This window comes from Microtus oregoni, unplaced genomic scaffold (genome assembly GCF_018167655.1).
Source record: "Microtus oregoni isolate MIOR12 unplaced genomic scaffold, Mior012 000014F_ref0000157, whole genome shotgun sequence".
Classification (NCBI taxonomy): Eukaryota; Metazoa; Chordata; class Mammalia; order Rodentia; family Cricetidae; genus Microtus; species Microtus oregoni.
The window spans coordinates 14,997,079-15,017,598 of record NW_024543073.1 but is presented as its reverse complement, the minus strand read 5'-3'; the positions used below and the strand labels follow the sequence as shown (position 1 = coordinate 15,017,598).

Here is a 20,520-nt window from a genome sequence, read left to right as displayed (position 1 = left end):
AATCGCTTCTGAGTATATGAATGTCACTGTGGAGATAACAGGCTGAGCCCACACACACAGCCCCCAGAGTCCTGACTACACGATGAGATCATGCCTCCCTTCATTAACAATGAATTATTCTTTGGCTCAAGGGAAAGTTCTTACCAGTAACCTCACTAAGCCAACTCTATAAAACTAAACATCAGGATATTCAGGCGGTGACAACATGGCTGTTGTACTTTCTGTCGTCTGATCTCATTGTTCAGTCAGGACTTGATGAGGTCACATAGCTTAGACCTAATTCTCATTCCTTGTTCTTTCCATCATCTGATATAAACATCAAAAACCTTAAGATAATAATATATGAAATTACATTAAAATGAAATAAGTGATAAGCACAAAAATGTGGATTTCAGAAAAATTACCTCATCTAACTTTAACCAAAAATAAAAGCAGAGGGCTGGAGGGATGGCTCAGCAGTTAAGGGCACTGGCTGCTCTTCCAGAGGTCCTGAGTTCAATTCCCAGCAACCACATGGTGGCTCACAGCCATCTATAGTGAGATCTGGTGCCCTCTTCCAGCCTGCAGGCACACATGGAAGGAATGTTGTATATATAATAAAAGAATAAATAAAAGCAGAATCATACAAATCTAGGTTTTTGTATTTTAGTGTTTGAGACTAAACATTTAGTGTTTAGTGTCTGGAACTCAGCAGACCAGGCTGGCCTCAAACTCAGAAATCTACCTGTCTCTGCCTCCGAAGTGCTTTTCCCACTAGCCGGGTCTTGCCAAGTCACCATATACCAGGCTGGGTTCTCCAGAGCCGATGGCCCAGTTTTCTGGGGACTCCCTGACTTTCCTAGCTTGTTTTGTTGTTGTTTGTTTTGGATTTCAGCCCTAGTGGGTCTGGAACTTTCTGGGATCCTCCGACCTCTGACTGGGTGCTGGGATCCTAAGTCCTGGGCTCACAGGCATGCATTTCTAGTGGTCTGACCCACAATTTGCTCAAACAGGATAGGAGACAATATTAAATCACCTGAGCATTGTGACCTATAGGTATTCATGACTTTCCAGTTTCTTTCTTTTTAAGAAAATAATTATTAGCCGGGCGGTGGTAGCCCAAGCCATTAATCCCAGCACTCAGGAGGCAGAGGCAGGCAGGTCTTTGAGTTCGAGGCCAGCCTGTCTACAGAGTGAGTTTCAGGACAGCCAGGGCTACACAGAGTATCCCTGTCTTGGAAACAAGAACAAAAGATTTGTTTTTTATTATCTTTTAATTACATGTAAGACGTATGAGTGTGTCTGTGTGGGTTTGTGTGGTGCCAGGGGAGGCAAAGGTGGCAGGGACAGGTGACTGTCAGCAACCCGATGTGGGTACTGAGAAGAGGTCACAGGTCCCTTGCAAGAGCAATGTGAGCTCTTAACCACTGAGCTGTCTCTCCAGCCCTCCAGTTTATGTTCTTATTAAGGAAAGTACTTTCAAGAACATTCTTGCCAGGTGGTGGTGGCGCACGCCTTTAATCCCAGCACTCGGGAGGCAGAGGTAGGCGGATCTCTGGGAGTTCGAGGCCAGCCTCTCTACAAGTCTACAAGAGCTAGTTCCGGGACAGGCTCCAAAGCTACAGAGAAACCCTGTCTCGAAAAACCAAAAAAAAAAAAAAAAAAAAAAAAAAAGAACATTCTTGGTGAACACAGGAACGTTTGAAAAGCAACAAGGAACACACACAAAATAGCAGGTAATTGACATTTTAATGCATCTATGCATTGATATAACATTAAAAAAGAATCGGTTCTACAGCATCAGTCTTAAAAGATTAACATTTATAATACAGTAAAATAAAGTTTCATAAAGTTAAATGTCCTTAACATTTAATTTTAATGTTAAGCTAGATATTTTTAAATGTACAAAATGAGAATATCTCACATTTAAAAACAAAACAAAACAACAGGGTCTTGCTTTGTAGCCCAAGCTGGCTTTGATCTTGGCATCCTTCTGCCTCAGCTGCTGAGTGCTAGGACAGTGTGCACACACCACCACATTTTATCGTCTTATTTATTTACTTATTTGAATATGCAGATGTAGTGCCCGTCACTCAGAAAGACAAGTTAGGTCATTTAGAAGCTGGAACTTTCTGGGCCTCTGCCTGTTCCATGTGTTACTCTGGTTTCTCCACTATGTAAAATCCTTTGGACATTAATCAATTATCTGAATGGAAGCTATATGAGGCAGAAACCATAATTCTATCAGGGAAATAATTGGCTAGATCCTGCTGAATAGAAAGAAACCAGAAGTAGTGCTTTTCTTCTCCATCTTAATTTTTTTTAAATTTATTTTCATTTTTCAAGATAGGACTTCACACAGTCCAGGCTGGCTTTGAACTCACTGCACAAAGGTTGACTTTGAACTCCTTATCTTCCTGCCTCCCAGGCATTAAACAGAATGCACTGTTTACTCAGTGCTGGGACTGAACCTTCACACAGGCTGGGCAGCTGCTCTATCAACCCAGCATCTTAAACTGGAATCAGAGGAATATACCGTCTCTCCAGTCTCAGGAAAGGCTCTAGGTGGGTTTGAAATGTTTGAGTAAGATCACAGCGTTTAACCTCGGATGTTAAACCTAGCAGAAGCTGACCTGGAAGAGCCAGATTCTCACCCATGAGACCAGCATATAAAGGCAGTGAAGAAACGGTTGACTATAAGAACAGCTTCAAACGGGCTAAGAATATCCTTGCGTATCCCAGTTCATTACTTTATCATACTCTTGAATTCTTTGCTTTATGTGAGAAAGTTTGTTCTTGAGGTAATCACAACGCTCCTTCTTTTCCAGAAATGAAGGGTCCTACGAAAGAAACAGTTATTAATTCAGCTTTCCTCGGTGACTGACAGACACGTCCTCACACAGAAAGCAGCGGAGTTAGCGGCAGATACGATCTGATAATTAGAACACTCATGCTCTCTGTCAACACAAGACAGCCTGTGCTTTAGGGTCACAGAAAAACTGAGGGGAACTGGAGAGTAGAAAGGAACCTTTAGTAGTCAATATATGTGAAGAACAAGTGTGGGAAATAATGAATAAAGGTCCCTCCCGGATTTTTTCCCAACTCCGCCCTTTGCAGCATCTCACAAGTCAATAGAGACTTCATGAGAGACATTTCATAATTGAGCTTAAGAGAAACTGGAGGGCTGTCAGTTATCACCAACGCACCGAGACAAGGACACAGACACAGACAACTGATCCTACTCACATTCTTTTTCTTCCTAAACTCTTCATGGATTCTTGAAATTCTCTCGTGTTCCTAAAAATAATATATTTTTATCTTATTTTAGTTAAAACACGCAATTACTCAATTCATGTCTCAAAGCACACTGGGAATTAGAACAAAAAAACTATTTTTTGCCAAGCGCGGTGTCACATGCCTGCAATGTTGGCACTTGGGGGCAGACGTCGGACACCACTCTGAATTCAAAGTCAGTCTGGGCTACAGAGGGGGACCCTGCCTCAAAAACACACCTTCCTGTTCTTTGCACAAAGCTAGAATGAAAATAGCTACACAAAAATATAATTCATTGATAAACATTTGCAACTAACTCCCTGCCAGGCACTGCTCTCCGCCAAGTGTTACAAGCAGCCCTGTGACGCTGGGTGAACCGTCTGTCCTAAAATTCTTCTCCCACCACAAACAATATCCATAACCTTCAAATGCTTGTCAGGAGGTTCACTTATTCGCAATGATCCTGATTGAGAGATAAATAAAAACCACCACACTGGTCCTTTCCCTCATCTTCATCCTCCCCGGACAGCTCTCCTTGTGAGTCAGGTGTGTTCGAGGAAGAGGCCGGGACTGTTCGACTCCTGAGAAGAGCTAGTAGAAGGTCCCTTCTAATTTTATTATACATTTTATACTAAACATAAATATAATACTATATAATTAAATATAAGTGTTATATATAAATATAATTTATATATTATATAAGTGAGACAGAGGACTACAGAAATATTTCCATTTCTCCATGAATGCCTTGTTTTTCCTACATGACTTCTTTTTCTACACAACTTCTTTTGAGACAAGATCTCACAACATTCCCCAGGCCTAGAACTCCTGGGTTCAGGAGCTTCTCTTGCTCAGTTCCCAAGCAGCCGGGCCTGCAGACTTGGCCAACACCTTCTGAAGACCTCTAAACTTGGTTACTCTTTTGGGCCCGTTGGCCTTGAGTATTTTCCAAATGGTAGTGCCTGACCCACTAGTTCAGTGTTTGCTGGATTCTCCTGCTTACAGGACACAGACAGGGTCTCATTGTGCAGTCCTCATGGGCCTGGAACTCTCTGTAGATCAGGCTGACTTGAATTCACAGAGATCTGCCTGCCTCTGTCTCTTGAGTGCTGAGATTAAAGGTGTGCGCCACCCATGCCTGACCATCCTTTATCTTTTTTTTTGGGGGGGGGGTTCAAGACAGCTTTTCTCTGTATAGTCCTGGTTATCCTGGAACTAGTTCTGTAGTCCTAGTAGCGGATCTCTGTGAGTTCAAGGCCAGCCTGGTCTACAAGAGCTAGTTCCAGGACAGGAACCAAAGCTACAGAGAAACCCTGTCTCAGAAAACAAAACAAAATAACAAGAAAAAAGAAAAAGAAGGCAGCAATGGTAAAAGACATTAAGTTATAAAATTTGTTCAGCTCTCTTTCTCCCTTTTCTTGGTAGCGCTGGGATCAAACCTAATGCTCTGCACACAGTGCTCTACTGACAGGAATGGAACCGCTGCCTAGTGACCTTGAGGTCTCAAACACTTTGACAGACAGCAGACAGGCCTTTGGGACTCCCAACCCGTGGCAGTCTCCTCTCAGCAGGGGTGGCCACTGACCTGGGGGTTCTCAGCATGACGTGGCAGTCTGCTCATCACCGCATCCAGCTCCTCGAACTTCCTCAGGATGGCCTGCACTTCCGCAGACAGCTCTTTATACTCTGAGAACTGGTCTTGGAACACAGCTTTGTAACGTTCTCGATCGTCATCCGTCCGAATCACAGGATATTTTCTGAGGAAAATCACAAATCTGGGTGACAACTTTACCCTGCAGGAGGTCTGTGGTGGCACTTCCCTAGCAGGCTCAAGACCCTGGGTTCTATCCACAGAGTGGGAAACGCAAGCTGAATAGCTGAAACAGGTCAGCTCACTCAGTGCCCAGGCCTGGCGGACCTTTCTTATTTTCCAACCTTACCCTGGATAACAAACGACCGCTCACATAAATGACTTTAAACACAGTGCTGGCTTGATGACAAACTAGAAGATGCTAGAAAAACCGAGATGGACTCACGCCACATAGTCAGGCATCACGATGGGCTTGGGAATGTAGCCCGGAGGGATGTGCCCGCTTTGAAGCTCAGGGGTCGTTTTCACTGTTCTCGACTCTTTGAAATTAACTTCTTGGTCTCTCTGCCCGTCACTGGTGGCCACTTCGCACTGCAGGGAAAGAGATAAAGAATCGACTGTACGAGGGAACAGGGAAAGAGTCCACCCAAGTTACTGGGAGAGAACGAAGCGGGAGTAGGAAGACGAAACGTGAAAAAAACAGCTGTTGAGAGTTCCGTGTCTTAAACACACAGCGATGGTCTCAACGCAACAGCTGAACAGAGTCACGTCTGGAAACAGCAGCGGGGAGAGGCCGGCACCTCCTGCTCCTAATCAGCATATTACAAAGCAGTAAAAATATTACATGTTCAGGAAAGAAGAAAAATGGCTGCGAAGGACTGGGAGAGGTTTCTAACAAAGCCAGCAGACGGGACACTTGAGTGGAAGATGCAGAGGAATCTTCTAGAACATGCAGTCAAAGGTAGCTCAGCATTTAACAGCACTGCACCCAGAACACCCAAGGCTGGTAGATGCAAGAAGGGTCTGATGCATAAGGCTAAGTGAACCCTCCAAGGTCACACAGAAACTAATTGGACGTCAGGAGCCATTTCCCCAAAAAGTATTGCAGAGACCATTGTCCTGGGGATGTTTGCACAGAGCCCCACACCCCAACTGTATTGAGAACTGTTTGTTGGCAGAGCCCACCCCACATCCAGCTATCTTGAGAGCTGTCTGTTAGCAGAACCTGCCCCACATTCCAACTATCTAGAGAACTGTTTGTGGTTGGAATCACAAAAGGAACGATTCCACTTGCATACAGAACACTAGGTGTGTCGACTCGTGACCTCATGACTGACTCATGACCAAGTGTCGACTTGTGACCATTGCTGCAAGATCCCTTCCTGCCCTTGCCATGCCCCTGCCCCCCATCCCAACCCAAATTCCTCATCCAGGGGCTATAGAAGCCACAACCATTATGCTAATGGTTGTGACAACAGATCTTGCTCAGCCTCGTTCCTCTTTCCAGCCCACATCTTTTCAGAAAGCGCCTCTTCGGGACCCTGGAATAACTGACCTGCCAGGCGGGTTACAACCCTAGACTAACTGACCTGCTGGTGGGTTACAATCAGAAAAACCCCAACTAAATTCTGCAAGTGTTTGATTTTTGTGATGCTAGAGACTGACCCCAGAGGTTTTGAGCATGCCAGGCTAGCTGTGTTCCACCACTGTACCCTAACCCAAGATTCCCTGACACTTTATATGAAAAAGATGCAGAAAACCTATTTGATTAAATGTATATTGTTCACATGCTAAAGCGCCCTGAAGTTCCAGGCGCATACTGGAAACAAGCCTGACGAATAAGGCAAGCAGTGCCAGCCACAGCTGCAGGAAAACGAGGCCCCGATGCAGAAACTCCTTTCTTCTCTACATAATACAAACAAAACAAAAACCAACAAAAGAGTGCAAACACGCAATGAAGAATTCTGAAGCCTTGCCCTCCATTGCTTTGGCAGCTTTGAAAAGTCCTTTGTCTTCACACCTCCCTGTTTCCGGACTGGTTTTAAGGTTTGGTTTAACTTTAGCTCACTGTCAAAGCCACAAGCTCTTACCTCACCGAATGGCACAGGCCTGAGCTAGTGGAGGCTGTTAACCAGCCCAAGAAAAGGAACCAGGAAAGGAGAAGCTCCAAGCCCACAAGCCTGATGGGAGAAGATCACACCAAAAGCCTCAGGGACTCCAGAGAAACAAGAGGGGACAGAATAAGGAACAGAAGCAAGGTGTCTTACTGATGTCGTCTGCATGACAATGGCCCCATGGCTCATCTGTTTGAATACCTGATCCCCAGTTGGTGGAACTGCTTGGAAAGAAATTACTGGAGGAGGTGTGTCACTGGGGTGGGCTTTGAGGCTTCAAACATCCACGCCATTTTCAGTGTGTGTGTCTGTCTCTGCCTCCCGAGTGGATCTCTGTGAGTTCGAGGCCAACCTGGTCTACAGAGCAAGTTTCAGGACAGGCTCCAAAGCTACAGAGAAAGCCTGTTTAGGAAATCTTTCCAAAAGCAATCTACAGATTCAACGCAATGCCCATCAAAATCCCAAAAAAATTTCTTCAAATACCTCAAAAGAACGGTACTCAACTTCATATGGAAAAGCAAAAAACCCCAGGATAGCCAAAACAATCCTGTACAATAAAAGAACTTCTGGAGGCATTACAATCCCTGACTTCAAACTCTACTACAGAGCTACAGTACTGAAAACAGCCTGGTATTGGCATAAGAACAGACAGGAGGACCAATGGAACTGAACAGAAGATGTAGATATTAATCCACACATCTTCAAACACCTGATTTTTAACAAAGAAGCAAAAAATATCAAACGGAAAAAAGAAAGCATATTTAACAAGTGGTGCTGGCTTAACTGGATATCAACATGTAGAAGAATGAAAATAGACCCATATCTATCACCATGCACAAAACTCAAGTCCAAATGGATCAAAGACCTCAACATAAAGCCAGCCACATTGAACCTTATAGAAGAGAAAGTGGGAAGTACACTTGAACGCATTGGCATAGGAGACCACTTCCTAAATATAACCCCAGCAGCACAGACACTGAGAGAAACAATTAATAAATGGGACCTCCTGAAACTGAAAATCTTCTGTAAAGCAAAGGACACGGTCAACAGGACAAAATGACAGCCTACAGAATGGGAAAAGATCTTCACTAACTCCACATCAGACAGAGGTCTGATCTCCAAAATATACAAAGAACTCAAGAAATTAGACACCAAAAGAACACATAATCCAATAAAAAAAAAATGGAGTACAGACCTAAACAGAGAACTCTCAACAGAGGAATCTAAAATGGCTGAAAGAGGGGGCTGGAGAGATGGCTCAGAGGTTAAAAGCACTGATTGCTCTTCCAAAGGTCCTGAGTTCAATTCCCAGCAACTACATGGTGGCTCACAACCATCTATAATGAGATCTGGTGCCCTCTTCTGGCATACAAACATACATGGAAGGAATGTTGTATACATAATAAATAAATAAATCTTTAAAAAAAAATGGCTGAAAGACACTTAAGGAAATGTTCAACATACTTAGTCATCAGAGAAATGCAAATCAAAACAACTCTGAAATTCCATTCTTACACTTGTAAGAATGGCCAAGATCAAAAACATTGATGACAGCTTATGCTGGAGAGGTTGTGGGGAAAAGGGAACACTCCTGCATTGCTGGTGGGAACGCAAGCTGATACAGCCCCTTTGGATGGCAGTGTGGCGATTTCTCAGAAAATTAGGAAACAACCTTCCTCAAGACCCAGTAATACCACTGTTGGGTATATATCTAAAGGATGCTCAATCGTGTCACAAGGACATTCTCAACTATGTTCATAGCAGCTTTGTTTGTCATAGCCAGAACCTGGGAACAACCTAAATGCAGCTCAACCAAAGAACGGATAAAAAAATGTGGTACATTTACACAATGGAGTACTACACAGCAGAAAAAAATAATGACAGTTTGAATTTTGCAGGAAAATGGATGGAGCTAGAAAACATCATTTTGAGTGAGGTAACCTAGACACAGAAAGACAGTTATCACATGTAGTCACTCATAGGTGGTTTTTAAACATAAAGCAAATAAAACCAGCATACAAACCACAATCCCAGAGAACTTAGACAACAACGAGGACACTAAGAGAGACTTGCATAGATCTAATCTACATGGGAAGTAGAAAGTAGAAAAAGACAAGATCTCCTGAGTAAATTGGGAGCATGGGGACCTTGGGGGAGGGTTGAAGGGGGTAGGGGAGAGGCAGGGAGGGAAGCAGAGAAAAATGCAGAGAGAAAAAAAAAACCCAAAACGAGAAACCCTGTCTCAAAAAACCAAAAATAAAATATAATATAATATAAACAATAAGGTTCAGCCTACTCTTCAGCCCAAATGGTGGACAGGAAACATCAAGTTCAGAGAAGATAAGTAATTTTCTCAGGATCAAAGAGCAAGAAGGAAGCTGCCCCAGAGCCCTGATTCAGAGCAGCCTAATTGTAAAGTTCATCAAGGTGTCAGTCACTCTCTTTCCCAAACCGTCCCTCATAGGATCCAGGGGAAGGCAGGTGAAATAAATCACACCCATGGAAATCCAGGTTCTAGAACTTTCTATCTCGAATTGGCTAAGTCCAGCTGATTAATGGGAGTCCCTCTTGAAATACCCCTAAGCTATTTCTGGATTCCATCTCTCGAGAGGTCTTTAAAGGGATGTGTTTTGGCTGGATAGTGATGCAGACCTTTAGGCCCAGCACTTGGGAGGCAGAGGCAGGCGGGAGTTAGAGGCCAGTCTGGTCTACAGAGCAAGTTCCAGGATAGCCAGGGCTATACAGAGAAACCCTGTCTCAGAAGAAAAAAACAAACAACCAACAACAACAACAGAATGGACATTCTACCATGATTCCTAACTATTCCAGGGCCTCTCAGTATCGAGGACCAGGAAAACTGGACACGCTGTCCGGCCCTAGGCAGACTGAAAGAGAAGTCCCAGAACTCTCTGGCAGATCTTAAAAGCCCTGTCCCACCTGTACATTCCATCCAGCGGGGACCCGACTACTGGACACTGAGGGCTGCTTTCCCTTGCATCTTCCTGGCTTTTTAGGTTGACTCTGTTCTGCACTGAAGTCCATTGGTAAATCCCACTGCCTTCAGTGGGAATGACCACAAAGTCCAGACAATTCTACCCAGGACAAGAACACACATCACTGCTATACTGCAGCCCAGTGAGGTGACCCTGTCCATCCTGGCACCGGGAAGTAAGCAATTGCAAAGTGGACGCACCTTTAAATGTCCCCAAAGATGATGGATGGCGGGATGGGCAGATGAATAAATGGAAGGATTTCAGGGATGGGGATTAAACTCAGGGCCTCAAACACACCAGGCAGGTAAGCATTCTACCACTGACCTTTATTCCAAATACTTAGGATATTGTGAATATGCTTCCAAATGTTAGCATTCTGCATAATTTTGATACTAGGTCTTGACATTATCTGTTAACGAGTGCTAGCATTATAAGATAGATTTCCCATGTCAAATGTGTGTGTATATGTGTACACTGCCGTGCCTGAGTTTCTGTCCTGACTTTTCCCTTCAAGGACGGGCTGATGTGCGCCCAAGTTGCTTATGGTGCAGGTGTTTTATCACAGCAATAGAAACTCTAACTGAGACAATGACCTTGAATTTCTGATTCTCCTGCAAACTAGGATTACAGCCCTGGGCCAGGGTGCTCAGTTTGTTCAGTGCTGGGGGGGTGGGGGGGAGAATCCAGGGCTTCATACATGCTAGGCAAGCAGTCTACCAACTGAGCTGTACCCCAGGCTCAGGAAGAATGATTTCCACCGAAGAAAATTAGCCAGGCATAGTTAGTAAACCAAGAGTCCCACAGCACAGGAGGCAGAAGCAGGCGCAGGCAGCATGCATTAAAAGGCCAGCCTGGGCCACACAGCAAGAACTCACAGCAAATAAACACACATACAAGGAAGACCCAGCATACTCATTACAAAAAGTTCGTGTAATAAAATGAAAAGGGAATTGAGGGAGAACTGCCTAATCTGGTCCTTACAGTGTAGAAAAAAGCCAAAAGTCTTCATGCGAGCTTGGCAGCATAGTTTCACGCATGAATGAGTCTATTGTCAACAAATATACACAAGAGATAAATGTTTAGCAAATCTACAGATACGGGATAACTTAATGTTGCTCTTACCATTCTCCTTTTTGATGACAATGACGGGTCATTTATCTGAAACAACAACAACAAAAGAGTTAAAATGATTTCTCAAGAGGCTGAAGAGATAGCCCAACAGTCTGGAGTGCTTACTGCTCTGGCAGAGGCTCACAACTGCCTGTAAATTCAGCATCTGGGGATCCCATGCCCTCTTCTGGCCCCCACATGCAAGTGTACATCACACACATACATACACGCATGCGTAAAACATAGAAGCTAATTTTCTTTTCTTTTCTTTTTTTTTTTTGGTTTTTCGAGACAGGGTTTCTCTGTGGCTTTGGAGCCTGTCCTGGAACTAGCTCTTGTAGACCACGCTGGTCTCGAACTCAAAGAGATCTGCCTGCCTCTGCCTCCCGAGTGCTGGGATTAAAGGCGTGCGCCACCACCGCCCAGCCTAATTTTCTTTTTTTTTAAAGATTTATTTATTTATGTATACAGTGTCCTGCCTGCAGGCCAGAAGAGGACACCAGATCTGATTATAGATAGTTGTGAGCACCATGTGGTTGCTGGGAATTGAACTCAAGACCCCTGGAAAAGCAGTCAGCGCTCTTAACTACTAAGCCATCTCTCCAGCCCTAGAAGCTGATTTCCAAATGTTTCCAAACATGTGCACTTCTAGCCCAATCTCAATGTCTGGAAGCTGACTCTCTTCTTGACGTCTGTTCTCCATACTTGTTCGCCTATGGACCAGTAGGGAACCAGAGGACTTCAGGTGACTGTGTTTCCCTGTAAGCCGGGAGGATTTGGAGATGTGGGAATGGTGGTTACTATTAGGTAGGTTGCTTGAATTACCTAGATTTTATTTATTCCTGGTTACTTTATCTTGGGTGATTAAATTGTTATTTTGTTTTGTTTTGTTTATGAGATATGATCTTGTTATGTAGCCTAGTAGCCTAGGCTAGCCTAGCCTAGAACTCACAACATGATTAGGCTGGCCTTAATCTTGTGGCCGTCTTTTTGCTTCTGCCCCAAGTGCTGGGATTACAGATGTGACTTACCATGTCCAGCACTTTGGATAATTAAAAAGTTGATACAGTCACTTTATAAAATTAATAGAAGAAAAACCGCCAAAGGCTGTAATATCACCTTCAATAATTCAAGCTTAATCAAATATTGTAAAAAAAAATCTTACATAAAGTTTTTAAGATGAACACACTAGCTTATGCCTGAAATTCTAACTCTCTGGGAGGCAGAGGCAGGAGGATCTCTGTGAGTTCGAGGCCAGCCTGGTTTACAAGAGCTAGTTCAAGGACAGGTTCCAAAGCTACAGAGAAACCCTGTCTCAAAAAACCAAAAAAAAAAAAAAAAAAAGACAGGGTTTTTCTGTAACCCTACTGTCCTGGAACTCATTCTAAAGATCAAGCTAGCCTAAACTCAGAGATCAACCTGCCTCTGCCTCCCAAGTGCTGGGAAAAGGCGTGTGCCACCACCACAAAATACATTTTTATTGAAGGAAAAACATTATGCTAATAATAATTATATTAATGTAGTAGACTTATGAAATTTAAATAATTAAAAATGAATATTAAGCTAGCAAAAACTTATGAGGAGGAGTCTAAGTCTTCCTGTTTTGAATCCCACACATTACAATTAAAAGTTCTTAGGAGGGGGGCACAGGCGCACCCCTGTAACACCAGCACCTCAGAGGCTGAGCAAGGTGTTGATACACAGTGTCAGGCCAGCCATAGCTGTATAGTAAAATCCTGTTCCAAAACCAAAAGAAAACTCTTAAAATTCCTCAATTTATACATAGAGACTTAAACTTGAGCAACACCAGGCCAGGCACTGGTGACACAAACCTTAACCCCAGTACTAGGAAGGCAGAGGCAGGCAGAGCTCTCTGAGTTTGGGCCAGCCTGGTCTACAGAGCGAGTTCCAGGGCAGTCAGAAGCGCTAAACAGAGAAATCCTGTCTTACAACAACAGCAACAACAACAAATAAATAAATAAATGGAAGAAAAGGAAAAAAAGAAAAAAATACTCATGAAGGGCTGAGTCACCTTCCTTCCTTCCTTCCTTCCTTGGGGGGGGGGCGGGGGTGGAGTTTCAAGATAGGGTTTCTCTGAGGCTTTGGAGCCTGTACTGGAACTAGCTCTTTTAGACCAGGTTGGCCTCGAACTCACAGAGATCCACCTGCCTCTGCCTCCCAAGTGTGCCAACCCCCTCACCAGCTGAGGAACATTTTTCGAAGTAACTGTAACAATAGAAGTACTTTCACAGATTCACACTAGACCATTCAAAGTTTCTTGATTACCATATAAGTGTTATAAAAATCATTTGCAGGGCGTGGTGGAGCACACCTTTGATTCCAGCAGAGGCGGAGACAGGCCGATCTCTGTGAAGTCCTGGTCTATATAATGAGTTCCAGGCCAGCTGGGACCACACAGTGAGACCACGTCTCAAATAAACAAACATGTATCACATTCATAAAATGTGCTCTTAAAGGGACGGGGGTTTAATCTTTATTTTTACATGTGCAATTATATAGAATCTAGGAAGCCTTGGGGAAAGCAGGAACGGAAATGCTTACTTAAGGTCAACTTAATTAGGGACAAATTTAAGGCAAACTAATTTTCAGAGGAATAGGAGATTCCACGGCACCTACTGGAAAGTGTAAAACATCAACATATCTCAGGGCAGACCGGAAGTAGCACAGCAAACCTAATGCTTGCTACTGTCAAACTCAAATACTTTCAAATGAGACTTTTTACATGATCTTATCCATTACATAGCACCATCACTTTTTCCTTTATATTAATCTCATTACTTATTATTTTTATTGTTATTTTTAATAAGTAAAATCCAAGAGAGAAAAATAAATGTGGTACTTTCTTATTTTGGAATACAGACCTTTCCAAAATAATGATGAACCATCACAAGCCAGTAGGTGACCTCTATGTTTACCACAACTTAGTTATTCAATGTTTGTGTTTAAGGCAAACAAAGTCACCGTATGCTTTTCTGTTTTTCCTTTGTGAGACAGGGGGTTGAAAAGGAGCTCAGGCAAGCCTCAAACTACGTGGCCCAGGCTAGACTTGAATTCAGAATTGTCCTGTTTTAACTTCCCAACAGCAGGGGTTAAGGTTAAGCCACCGTTCGCCTTAGCCATACCCTCGTGTGCGTGCATGCATGCGTGCGTGCGTGCATGCATGCGTGCATGCGTGTGTGTGTGTGTGCGCGCGCGTGCAATAACTGTGGGTTATCCCAGTCAAAGCAAGACTCTTAAAATCCAGCTCAATTAAATCCAGATCCAGATCCAGAAAGACCTTGACAAGGATGCTGTGATTTTGGCAGCAACAGAAAAACAAAGCAAAGTAGAACAAAGGTCTTGAGAAAGTCACCTACCTCCTGCTGCTCCATGAATTCCCGGTGCCTCCGGGCTGCCTCGTGCCTCCAGAGCTTTAGACAGACCAGGGCGCTGAGGAGGTACACTATCATGGTGACAAACAGGAAGATCATTGCTGCGATCTGACCTCCTTCTACCCGGCAGAACACTGCATTCATCGGCGTGTTAAATAATGGATAATAGCACAGGCCGCCTCGGTTGGTGTCATTCACATAGACGACGGCTGCGGCCATGTACAGGATAAACAAGGCGACGTTCACGCCAAACTCCGTCAGGGGCCACCAGTTAGAGTCCAAAAGAATGGTGCGGTAGTACATGGACATGCCCAGCACCAGAATAATAATAGTGGCGATCCAAGCCAACCCAGCCACCACGAGTACGAAAGGGGTCTTGGGGCCACTGTAGTAATAACCCCCATAGGTGCCGCCCAGACCCGCTGTGCCATAGGGCTGTGTATACCCAAACAAGTTGTACCACTCGTTGTCCTTGTGGATGTAAGCCGTGACACAGGCGAAGACGCCAGCCCCCAGAAGCAGTTCGGCCACACCCAGAATTCTCAGCAGGCCTGCCCACGACTTCATGTAGGCATATCGCAGATTGTACTCCTCCACCTTCTCGCTGTAGGTCCGGGCCGTCTGTGTGCGCCGGTCTAGGGATGCGTAGGGGTCCTGGGGAAACATGGCATCTGCCCCGCGCTGGGAGCTGAAGGCACCTTCCGACCCTCCAGAAGGATCTTTGTAAGAACTGGGTGGGAAGTGGTTCGGTCTCCCTGGAGAGGCCGGAGGTGAGCACTCCACACCATCCGAGATGTATCTGATATCAGACACCGGCTTATCCCATTCTGGATCCTTTTTCTTTCCTCTGAAGAAGTTCTTCCAGGAGTCGGGGACAAAGCGCCTTACCGGCTTGAGGTCTGGTGCTACGGCTGGTTCCTCTGTGTCACTTGAGGAGAAGCTCGGGCCGAATGGTGGCTGTAATGGGAGAGGGGGAGGCGGCAAAGGATCTGCGCTCAGAGCCAGCTCACTGCTCTGAAGGGACTGGAGGGTTCTTATGGTACCATCTGGACCAGGAATGTCCCCTGGAACCTCACTGTAGCCCCTGTCCCGAATCCTGGACCTTCCATCACTTGACGACATTTGGGGTTTTCACACCTGTGGACAAGATTAAAGTTAGAATGTCTAGTTATTTAATCCTCCATAAATAAAATCCAATTATTTTATAAGTCACTTAGTTACAAAAATGATTCAGGTGGCAGACATAATTATATCCAAGTATTATTGTATATAAAATGATAAACACATTTTAAACATATGTAACAATTAGATTATCCAGAAATATATTTAAGTATTCTATGCAATTGCATTTTTTTTTCCTAGACAGGGTTTCTCTGTGGTTTTGGAGCCTGTCCTGGAACTAGCTCTGTAGACCAGGCTGGTCTCGAACTCACAGAGATCCGCCTGCCTCTGCCTCCCAACTGCTGGGATTAAAGGTTTGCGCCACTACCGCATAGCACACCATTGCATTTTGGTGCAACAAAGATTTTAAATATTAGTTTTGAATTTTATATAGTAAAGCATTTAAGTCTAATTTGTGTATGAACCCTATGGACAAAATATAAAAACAAAACAAAAACTTGAGCAATAGAAAATACTAACATATTCCCAAGTATAATCTTGTCTTTAGACATCTAAATCAAATATTTAAGTCAGAGTATGCCAGGCAGTGGTGGCGCACACCTTTAGTCTCAGTACTTGGGAGTCAGAGGCAGGTGGATCTCTGTGAGCTCGAGGACAGTCTGGTCTACAAAGAGAATTCCAGAACAGCCAGGGCTGTAGCACAGAGAAATCCTGTCTCAAAAAACAAAACAACAACAAGAAGAGTCTGAGTGTACCACAGTCTGACGGCTCAGCAAATACTCCTCATTTTCATGAGCGCACATTTGCCTCGGGAGGAACAAGGAGCCGTTAAAGGGGTCTTAAAACACAGCAAGTGTGTGGCCTTTCCCTTTCTAACCAAAAGAGTTAGCTGAGGGGCTGGAGAGATGGCTCAGAGGTTAAGAGCACTGGCTGCTCTTCCAGAGGTCCTGAGTTCAATTCCCAGCAACCACATGGTGGCTCACAACCATCTGTAATGAGATCTGATGCCCTCTTCTGGCCTCTGGGGGACTGACATCCATGCAAGCAGAACACCCATACACACAAAACAGCAAACCAGTGAAAAGGTTAGCTGAGGGGTTTGCTCTCCCTCCCACAACAGTTACAGCTGGCACTTGACTTTAGAAACTGAGTTCTCAGAGGCAAAGACGCTGAGATCCGTGGTGGCCCAGAAATGTAAAACAACAGCAGCCCTAACTATAAATATAACTGTTCCCACAGCAGCTGAAGGCAATCTGCTGTTGCCATGGACAACTAAAGCATGGAACTTAATATACCTGAAAAAATTATTGAAAGCACTTTGACTGAGTCTGTTGCCTTCTTTGATGAAAGCAATAACCTAAATATGTATAGAATAAAAAAATCCACTTACTGATGATGAACTACCAGGTTTGAGGCACACTGAATTTCTCCCTTTTTCCCATTTACGCTTTTTTATTGGCATTTATTCAACTAGACATGTGATACTAAACTCGAAATTATGTCAAAATAAAAAAACGTACTCTCACCTTTAAGGTGTTGGACATTTGGAAATCCTAAGGCATTATTTTATCTGGTAAAATGGAGGAGACCCATTAGTCAACAAAGACTGAAAACCTTGATAAATCAGGCACATTAAGGCTGTATTTAACTTTCCCACTTTTGTGGAACTAAAATCCCACTGTGAGCAGCAGGTGATAAGTGAAATGCATAAAACACTAAGGATCAAAGTTGGGGTTTTTTCCCAGTTTGGTTTGGTGTTTTTGAGCAGGGTTTGGAGCTGTCCTGGAACTCGCTCTGTAGACTAAGCTGGCCTTGAACTCACAGAGATCCTCGCATCTCTGCCTCCTGAGTGCTGGGATTAGGTGTGCAGGATCAACGTTTTAAAAGGGGAGTAGGGAGCGCACTGCAGGCAGCAGGATTTCATTTTAGCACAGCCATGGAGAAAGTGACAGTATAAAGGTGAAGGGGAAACCAAGCAGACGCCTGGAAGGAGCGCTCCAGGCAAAGGAGACAGCTACAGTGAAAGTCCCACCCGGGCGGTGGTGGCGCACGCCTGTAATCCCAGCACTTGGGAGGCAGAGACAGGCGGATCTCTGTGAGTTCGAGGCCAGCCTGGTCTACCAAGGGAGTTCCAGGACAGGCTCCAAAGCTACAGAGAAACCCTGTCTCGAAAAACCAAAAAAAAAAAAAAAAAAAGAAAGTCCCAAACGCCCTTAGGGATTGCCCAAGATGCTAGGGAAATGCCACATCAGAGAGCTCAGCAAGGCAGAGGCAGAGGAAACTGACCGATTCGCCAGAGACCTTAAATCCACTGGCTATTAAGGGGTGATGAGCCAGAGGATTCGAAGTTGAGGAGTGGTGTGATCCGGCTTGTTTTAGTAGGATCTCTGTGGATGTTTAGAGTACCATCGAGAGGGGAAGGCTAAGATAAGGATGCTGCTAATATCCAAAGCATCCCGGTGCTAGCCACAGACACAGTGAGGCCTTGCATTCTAGACATAGGGGACGTAAAATATGTAGTTACAGAAAACTTTAAACATAGACCAATCCTATTTATATTTCACTTCTCCTTCCCTGTCCTATTCCTCCTCTGCCAGAAGAGATTACATAGAAGTAGTGCCAGAGGGTCTGGAGAAATGGCTCAGTGGTTAAAAACAATGGCTGCTCTTCCAGAGGACCTGGGTTCAATTCCCAGCACTTACAAGGAGGTTTACGATCAATTGTGACTCCAGTTCCACCAGATCTAACATGATCTTCAGCCTCCAAGGCCACTGAACACATATGGCGCAGGCATATATGCAGACAAAACACTCACCCACATAAAATTCACCCGATAGATGGAATAGATGGAGCACAGCAGGAGGAGTCCCAGAAGGGATTTCAGGGTCCTCCAATGAGGGACTCCTAGACTGGGGTATTGATATTGATAACCGAGCAAGGTGTGCAAACCAAACCAAAAGCTCTCTGAATGACAGCTGTCTTAGTTGAGGTTTCTTTTTTTTTTTCTTTTAAAATGTGTGTTTCTTATTTTGAGGATTCTGTTCAGTTTCTTAGGCATATTTTGATAAAGTTGCTTTCTTTTCTTTTTAAAGAATATTTATTTTATGTGTATGAGTATACTATCTGCATGTATGCCTGCAGGCCAGAAAAGGGCATCGGGTCCCACTATAGATGTTTATGAGCCACCATGTAGGTGCTGGGAATTGAACTCAGAATCTCCGGAGGAGCAGAGCCATGTCTCCAGCCCTTAGTTGGGGTTTCTATTGCTGTGATAAACACCATGACCATAACCGGGGGAGGAAAGGGTTTATTACAGGTCGCAGCACTCAGATCACACTCCATTGCCGAGGGAAGTCAGGACAGGAACTCGGAAGCCACGGAGAAGTACTGGTTACTGACTTTCTCCTCTTGGCTTGCTTAGTTTGCTTTCTTATAGTGTCCAGGACTACCCGGCCCGGGATGACACTACCCATAGTGAGCTGGGCCCTCCAACATCAATCATTGACCGAGAAAATGCACCAGAGGCTTGCCCACAGGCCAACCTATCAGGGACAGTTTCTTAACTGAGATTCCCTCTTCTCAGGGGCTCTAACCTATGTCAGGCTGACATGAAACCAGCCAGCACAACAGCACTTACCCTTGTCTTTCTCTCTCTGTTGTCCTAAGTTTCTATTCAACACATGCTTGAGAATGTAGAAGCAAAGCCCACTGGTGGCACACACTTTTAATCCCAGCACTTTGGAGATAGAAGCAGAAGGACCTCTGTGAGTTCGAGGCCAGCCTGTCTACAAAGCGAGTTTCAGGACAGCCAGCACTGTTAACCACAGAGGAAGCCTATCTCAAAAGAAAAAAAAAATCAAAACAAAACAAAAGAATGTAGAAGCAAACAACAAACTGAACAAGGTTTGAAGTATCTAGGGTACAGAGGGTTTACAGGGCATCCTGCTGGTTACTTTAACTCACTGTTAAAAGTGTGACTCACTGTAACGGGTTCAGCTCATCTTCACCTGTGGAAAACGTCTCTTTGAAATAATACATCACTTTATCATTTAAATAAACAACAACAAATTTAAATGTGTCGAAAGGAATGGTCAGTGGTATTTTACCACATCTTAAACATATAGAAACTTCTGACGTCTTACGGGTTGCTCCAGAGTCCCCTAGGCTCCATCCAGGTCGTTGAGATCGCAGGTCTTTGTTTGGTTGGGGCCAGGGACTTAGGAATGCCACAGCCCTGGCCAGAAAAATGGTTCCCTGCACGTCACAGGAATCAAGCCTGATTACCTTTACACACGCACAACCGCCCCTTACAGTTTTGCCGCCTCCAGAAGGTGGACTGCCTCGGGATTTGGGGTGGGGAGCAGAGAGCCGCAGCCGCCGCTGACAATCACCAGCGTTCTTGCGGGGCTCTCCCATGCAGCCTCCGGGTTCGACTGCTGTACCCACCGGTGCGCCTCCCGACTTCGCCTTCTTCTCTGGAAAATCCACTCTGGCTTCCGCCCCAAGGTGGCCGTTGTCCCGGTCAGGACAGCCGGGAAAGTGGCGAGGGCGGTGCCGCCCGGCGCCCGGAAGGAGGCGGTCCAGCCGGCCGCACCTGTCGCTGCAGGGAAAGCCTCCCGCCGCCCCCAGCCGGCTCGCCCACGTGCTCGGGCTTCAGCCTGGCTGCGGGGGTTAAAGCCCCTTACCCCACGGGCGCAGCGTCCCATCGCGGACTCACTCACCTGGCCGGAAGAACGGCCTCCTGCGCCTCCCACCGCGGGCACCGAAACTGGGATCGGGATCCTAAGGCGTGGTCGAGCCACAGCGCCCCGCCCACTCGCCCGTCCGTTCAGATCCCTCCTGCCGGCCTCACCCGCGCAGGTTCCCTACCCAGCCCTTGGCCAGCCCAGATCCTGCCAGGAAACTAGTACAGTGTAAGGCGCTACCTGCCCCGTCCATCTTTAGAA

At 45.1% G+C, this 20,520-nt stretch overlaps 1 protein-coding gene across 8 annotated transcripts; it reads right to left on the bottom strand.

Moving 5' to 3' along the window:
* Positions 1-1,709: 1,709 nt before the first annotated feature.
* On the bottom strand, positions 1,710-20,397 carry Marveld2 (MARVEL domain containing 2). Of its 8 annotated transcripts, none has more exons than XM_041663785.1 (8): positions 20,021-20,245; positions 17,101-17,144; positions 14,438-15,589; positions 11,073-11,108; positions 5,289-5,434; positions 4,838-5,009; positions 3,226-3,276; positions 1,710-2,819 (listed from the first exon to the last, which is right to left on the bottom strand). In XM_041663785.1, the coding sequence occupies exons 3-8, from the start codon at positions 15,572-15,574 to the stop codon at positions 2,697-2,699; spliced, it is 1,665 nt and encodes a 554-aa protein (XP_041519719.1). In that variant the 5' UTR covers positions 15,575-15,589; positions 17,101-17,144; positions 20,021-20,245; the 3' UTR covers positions 1,710-2,696. The 8 variants fall into 8 exon arrangements, with proteins under 8 accessions (XP_041519719.1, XP_041519720.1, XP_041519716.1 ...); XM_041663786.1 differs by lacking the exons at positions 17,101-17,144; positions 20,021-20,245 and adding exons at positions 19,212-19,310; positions 19,538-19,554; XM_041663782.1 differs by lacking the exons at positions 17,101-17,144; positions 20,021-20,245 and adding an exon at positions 20,296-20,397.
* Positions 20,398-20,520: the final 123 nt, after the last annotated feature.